The sequence below is a fragment of the Penaeus vannamei genome, chromosome 21 (genome assembly GCF_042767895.1).
Source record: "Penaeus vannamei isolate JL-2024 chromosome 21, ASM4276789v1, whole genome shotgun sequence".
Classification (NCBI taxonomy): Eukaryota; Metazoa; Arthropoda; class Malacostraca; order Decapoda; family Penaeidae; genus Penaeus; species Penaeus vannamei.
The window spans coordinates 17,568,895-17,576,394 of record NC_091569.1 but is presented as its reverse complement, the minus strand read 5'-3'; the positions used below and the strand labels follow the sequence as shown (position 1 = coordinate 17,576,394).

Sequence of the window (7,500 nt, the reverse complement as noted above, 5' to 3'; positions counted from 1 at the left end):
ATGATAATAATAATAATAATAATAATAATAATAATAATAATAATAATAATAATAATAATAATAATAATAATAATAATAATAATAATGATAATAATAGTAATAATAATAATAGTAATAGTAATAATAATAATAATAATAATAATAATAATAATAATAATAATAATAATAATAATAATAATAATAATAATAATAATGATAATAATAACAAAAATAACAATAATAACAATAATAATAATAATAACAATAATTGTAATGATAACGGTAATAATAATAAGGAGAACAACAACAATAATAACAATAATAGTGATAAGTATAATAACAATGATAATAATAACAATAATATTAATAATAACAAATATATTAAAAAGAAATAACAAAAATGGTAATGATAGCAACAATAATCATTATCATCATCATCAACATCGTCATTATCATTATTATCATCATCATCCTCATCATCAGCAGCAGCATCACTCTTATTATCATCATCATTATTATTATCATCATTATCATCCTCATCCTCATCCTCATCATCATCATCAATATCTTCATCATCATCATTATTATAGTAATGAGAACTATAGCAATAGTACCAATAATAAAAATAATGATAATAATGATGCTTATGATAATGATAACAATAATGATAAGAATAAAAACAAAAATAATGATAATTAGTATTACGATTACCATTATTATCATTACCATTATCATTATCGTTATTATCATACCACTAACGACAAAAATGACAATAATAATACTAATGATAATAGTAATGATATGTAATATCATGATATGGAGTGATGATAATGATAATGATAATAATAATAATAATGATAATGTTAATAATAATGATAAAATAATAACAATAATAATAATGATAAAAATAATAATAATAATAATAATAATAATAATAATAATAATAATAATAATAATAATGATCATAATAATGATAATAATAATAATAATAATAATAACAATAATAATAATAATAATAATAATAATAATAATAATAATAATAATAATAATAATAATAATAATAATAATAATATTAACAACAATAATGATAATAATAATAACAATAATAATAATAATAATAATGATAAAGATAATAATGATGATGGTACTAATAGCAATGACAATGATAATAATAATCATAATAATAATAATAATAACAATAACAATAATAATAATAATAATGATAATAATAATGATAATAATAATAATAATAATAATAATAATAATAATAATAATAATAATAATAATAATAATAATAAAATGACAATGATGATAATAATAATAATGATAACGATAATAATAATAATAACAATAACAACAACAACAATAACGATAATAACAATGATAATGATATTAATAATAATATCAATAATGATAATAATAATATCAATAATGATAATGATAATATCAATAATGATAATAATGAAGATGATGAAAATAGTTACGATAACGATGGTAAAGATATAAATCATGATAATAATAATAACAATGGTAATGATAATGATAATGATAATGATAATAGTAATGATAATAATAATCATAATGATATCAATAGTAATAATGATAATAGCAATAATAATTATAATGATAATAATAATGATAATAATAAAAAATAAACAATTATTAATAATAGAAATAATAATAATAATAACAATAATAATAGAAATGTTAGTAATAATCATTCGTAATTATAATAATGAAAATGATGATAATGATACCGATAATAATGATGATGTTAATGTTAATTATGATGATAGTAATAATAACGATAAAAACAATGACGAGGAGGATTGTAACGATGATAAGCATAATACTAATGATGATACTAAAAAGAATATTAATGATAATGATAATAGCAATAGTAACAGCAATCATAACAGGAATAATGATATTACTAATAACAATAATAATAATGGGGATAATAAAGATAGTGACAATGATAACAATAATGATAATAAAAGGAAAAATAACAATAATAATGATAATGATAACAATGACGATGATAATAATAATAATAGGAGATAAATAATCATTTGAATTTCATTGCATAGCTTACAATTATCTGAAAGCTGGTAAGAAACAAGAATTTACATGTACAATAAATATGCTAGATGTGTTTTTGAAATTTATCAAAAGGCAGATGGATGAATAAACACTGTCGAAATACATAATCACAGACAGAACAATACATTTTGATAGGCAGCAAGTGATTTTTCGAATAAAGCTCCACAGTTACTAAAATATTACCATTTATTTTGTTTTGAATAAATTATATTAATGATATATGATAATAATGATAATGACGATAGTGGTAATGACTGTAATAATGATCATGATAATGAAAATAAAATAATAATGATATTAGTAATAATACAAATGGTAGCAATAATGATAATGACAATAATTATCATTATCACCATTATCATTTATATCATTAAAACTATAGTAAAATAAATAATTAGTATAATTATGAATAGTTTTTCTTTCTAGAACCAGTTTGCTTCTTCAAACCCATCGGGTATGAAGAAATTTCTAGTTACATCTACTAACGAAATATAGCACGAAAAGTCGACGTACTTAATGAATAAGTGCCATTTTTTCCGGTGGCAATTAGGGTGTCTCGCGACACGACGCGACACCAAAAGCTGTCTTGTCATCGGAGGCGAGACTGGCCTATAAGCTCCGCCCATTCCTGTGACGTAATAGGAATGGCCGCGGTTGACGGCTTGCTATTTTACTGCACTGGCTACTTTTCCGACAGGTACACAGTATTTTCGAATATCAAATCCAAGAGGGCTTTTGATATCATACGGTGGGTACGAATATGCATGAAATATCCGAAGTAGGAGGAATGCATTGGCAACTCGATAAATGTTTACCGCCTGCTCGATTCCTGTCGAAATAGTTAACACAGGCCGGGCCACTCCAGAGAAAAGGCCCGGGTGAGGCATGACCGCAAACCTAACTGAACTGAACTGAATCGATTCCTGTCGCGTGAAAGGTGTCACGTTTCCCGTAACCGCTGGAAAAGATGGCAAAGAGCAAATCATCATTATGATCACTGTCAGTGTCTCTGCCATTATCATTGTCATTGTTCTTATTATTATCCTTTATTGTTATTATATTTGTGTTATCATTTACAATTAAAATGCTCAACACCACCACTGTATAAATAATTTTAACAATAATGTAGAAGTCAATTAAGTAACTCATACAAATGCAGTAATGTATTTGTTTTTAGGACAATTAAGTTAAAACCCATGTTTCCAGGGGCGTGTCCAGAGAATTTTCCGGTGGGGGGGCACAGGGGGTAACAACAATAACTCTGGGGGCCGCCCAAAAATAACAAAAATTAAGGCTGCCCACTTCAATATTTATATTGTACAGTTACACATTATTTGTTCTTATCTTGCTTTTCTTGGCCACATTAAATCTGCTGGGTTCACTTTAGCCAAGTGGAAGGCTAACACACAAAACACTATGATGTTTGCTGTACAGTTAGTCAAGCTCCGTACATTGAACATAGCAGTGTTCTTCTGTGTAGTAATAACTTTAATTCAGCACCACTTAAATTCTTACAATATTTTATAATAAAGAGACAAATACAATAAAAATATAAAATAAAATTTAAAATATAATACAAATCTTAGTGTTCTGTGCAGTTATCAGTTTTAATAATACTAAGCATATTCATCTCAATGAAATTGAGAACAGCAACAATATCTTATACTTCAGTATACATCAGTAGTGTTCTGCTTTGTACAGTAAACATGAGTGCAGTGTACAATTATCAGTTTTAAGCACCTCTTAAATTTTCACACGGTGCAGCGTCAGTAAAGAACTTAACGCAATGATTGACATTACAAGGACCATTGGGGGGGGGGGGGCACACGGGGTGGCCAATCAGATTGCAAGGGGGGACGGGAGGCCCCCATGCCACCGCCTCTGCATATTTCTAGCATGTGATGTAACATCAGAAGTAGGCCATTCAAATCTCAATTACCATTATGGTCCTATTATCTTTTAGCATGGTTTTGTTGAAGCAGAACGACACTTTGTCTCGATGGGTTTTCGTACGCCCGACAGCGCTGATGCTTCGCCCAGAAGATTTGAAATAAGGCATCTTTTCCGGTGGCAATTAGGGTGTCGCGAAACGCAAGGTCTATATAAGTACTTATATTGACCTTGGCGAAACGCTCCGCGACACCTATCACGAGACACAAAGTGTTTCATGATCGGAAGCGAGACAGGCCTCTAAGCTCCGCCCATTTCTGTGACGTAATGGGAATGGCCGCGCTTGACGGCTTGCTATTTTACTGTACTGGTTATTTTCCAACAGGTAAACAGTATTTTGGAATATGATATCCAAGATGGCTTTTGATATCTTATGGTGGGTAGTGCGGTGTTATAGATATCCAATATAAGTACGAATATGTATGAAATATCCAAAGTAGGAGGAATGCATCTGGCAACTCATTTAAAGTCTGCTCGATTCCTGTCGCGCAAGAGGTGTCGCGTTTCCCGTAACAACCGGAAAAGATGCATATAATTTAAATTATATAGCGGTGCAGATTTTTTTTACCAACTCATATTATGGAATGTTATTATATATGTTACCCATATATACATTGAAATTAAACAAATCTTGTACAAATCACCTATGAATAATATACAAAATGTTAATACTGCTGCTATTACAGAAATAAATTCGGTATGTTCACGTTTATTTCCTGAGTCTTCATTTCCCATTGATAATCATGGTAATCAAGGACTTTTTTTAATGCAAATTGCTTCACAGATAACCACTATAGCACGACGGAAAGAGGATATATTTGTATGAACAGTTTTTCGAAGGATATTTTGCTCAATGATCGTCGTGGAAAAGTATTGTCCTTGAGGGAATGACATTTTATTGTACTGCATTCATTCCCTTTTACCGATGCGGTGCACTTGATAAGTTGGTGATTCTGAACTGTTATCATGATGAGTGACGACAGTTTAACAGGTGATGTGTTCACTGAAATATAATGATGCTGTTTTGGACGCATTTAACCAGTCATAACTAACCTAGAAGTGCTCTTCTTTTCTATAAGAAAAGAAAAAGAAAACGGACAATTTACTAAACTTAGATGCTCTTATAAATGTTATTGAATTCGGTATTCCTGTAACTCAACGGAATTATACATTACAGCCTGTCATATTGCTCGAAAATAATAATATGACTCATAATCTACACCGATTATTTAATCAAATGACTCTAACAGCCCAACAGATAGTTCAAATAATAAAAATCATGCAGCACTTTGATACTGATTTGATTGTATTATGAGTGAACATTAATATGCTTATACTTAAAGAAAAATGATCAATAAGATAGATAATAAAACAGCGCAGGTGTACATATGACTACATCTGCAGACAAGCAAGCGAAGATGCGTCAGAGTATAAATATATACATATAACGATATCCATTTGCTTATTCATTTTCATATAAGAATGACATGCATCTATAAAAATGTTTGAATATCGAACAAATGGTAAAGGTTAAAGGTAACAGCGAATTCCGATATTCCTAGGTACTCTATGCAAATGGTATTATAATTATTCATAGCCAAACCTTTTTCATATAAAGAATTAGTTGTCTCGTGTTATCCTCATTTTCATCTGGTATCATCGTTACGGAAATTATATTTATGTACATTGACTATACGTCGCCATTAGAGATGCGGCGCGGAGTTTGAATTACAATCAATTTTGCAAAAATAATAATGCTTTATATTATAATACTTTGTTTACTGAAAGTCAGAAAGTTGTAATTCCATTCGTTTTACTCTCTTCAATATCCAGACTTGCCATACAAGTGAGTTTAACTACAATAATGAAATTACAACAGTGCATTTGTCTCTTCAAAACTAGCATTTTCATCTAAGGAACGCATCCTCGTGTTTAAAAGAAATAGGTGCACAACACTATCTGCAAAGCTTGTAAATATCCAAACGCGATTATTCAACTTTAATAAATGAAAATATCCTAAACTCAAAAAGTGAATACAGTGAAGTGTTTGAATCCATTTTCAAGCGGGTCTTAACAATGTCTTTTTTATATTTCCATATTTTTAATGAGTCATCTATATTTTTACAAACAAGGTGATATACAAATAAAAGTCTATCAAAGTAACTAAAAAACACAAACAAATGTGGATAAATTCGCCTAGCGCACCCGAACGCGGTGAAACAGAGCTCCGGCGCCTCTAAGATTGTTGGAACCGTCAGTACACAATGTCATGGCGGTGCGCGCAGATGTACTGAGATTGGTGTGTTAAAATGTAGAAATTACTGTGGTTTCTAGTGCGTTGCCGAGGATAATTACTATTTTTAGTAGTACTTCAGTGCAGTAGCTCCACCACCATGGCATCAGAAAGGTAAGTATCGAGGCATGAGACAAGTAAAATGGGCAAAGTTTGGGTTTCGAGTTCTGGTGGTTCAGGCGGGGCAGTGTTTCCACGTTCAAACCTCTTTGGCGGCTGGCACTGTGTCATGACCTGGCGTCCCCGGCCACTTCACACGACGGGGGAACGTCTACACGGCCTTTAAAACACGGGCAAAGATGGGTCGGAAAGTAGACGAGGTCCTGGTCAGTAGGAAGACACGTAATCACCTTGCACATTTTGTTAGGAGGCGGAGGAGGCTGTCTGTCTGGAAGGATGCTGGGCTGGAGATGGCACTGTGTGAGGATATCCCACACTCCCTGTGCTTTAATGACACGCTTATAGTAGCGGCTGTGAGGTACTTTGAGTCAGGAGCATTCTCATATATAGCTGTTCACGGACACCTTTTGTTTTTTTCTAAAGTTTACAAAAGATTTCTGAGTAGGAGTACATATGTCTATGTTTACACTTTATTTAATAACTTGAATATTTTTTTCTTGAAAGTAATCTTTTTGTGTACTAGTAAGATACCAGTGAAGCAGTAGGTTTTGTATGTTATGTGGTGGGAACAACTCATGACAGGTCTGAAATTACCGATTATTGAAATGGAAATGGTGTTGTATCTCTAACTGATAGATTGCAAAAACATTTGTAAAGAACATGTGGAAACCCAGAGATTCTCAGTTCATGAAATATTGACCTTAATTTGGCTGTAATTGATTTTCAGAATATGAAAAAGATATCTTTTCATTCAGAACTACCCTGGTTATTCTTTTGTATCATGACAAATCATTAAATTCTAGATCATTTGGTTTTAGAAATATAGTCTTGCCTTTACAAGTGGGTTATTCCATAGCCCAGTTATAAATATTGACTGCTTGTGGGATGTTGAAGGAGAAAGGGAAGCGTGAGCTTTACAGGGATAAAGATTCCGTAGCTTTCTAATTTTAATTCACAGATTTTATGGTTTAATATCTGATTTCACAAATGCTGTAATTCATTTCAATATCATTTACCCAGAGAATCAATTTTTATATGTGGAATTTTAAAGATAT

At 30.5% G+C, this 7,500-nt stretch overlaps 1 protein-coding gene across 1 annotated transcript in view; it reads left to right on the top strand.

Moving 5' to 3' along the window:
- Nucleotides 1-6,294: 6,294 nt before the first annotated feature.
- The window catches only part of RhoGAP93B (MyTH4 and RhoGAP_KIAA1688 domain-containing protein RhoGAP93B), a gene marked incomplete in the record, with an annotated part of 240,870 nt that continues 239,664 nt past the window's right edge, over nucleotides 6,295-7,500 (top strand). Inside the window, 1 exon segment of the mRNA XM_070136000.1 lies at nucleotides 6,295-6,439. Coding sequence (XP_069992101.1) covers nucleotides 6,426-6,439 — 14 coding nt within the window.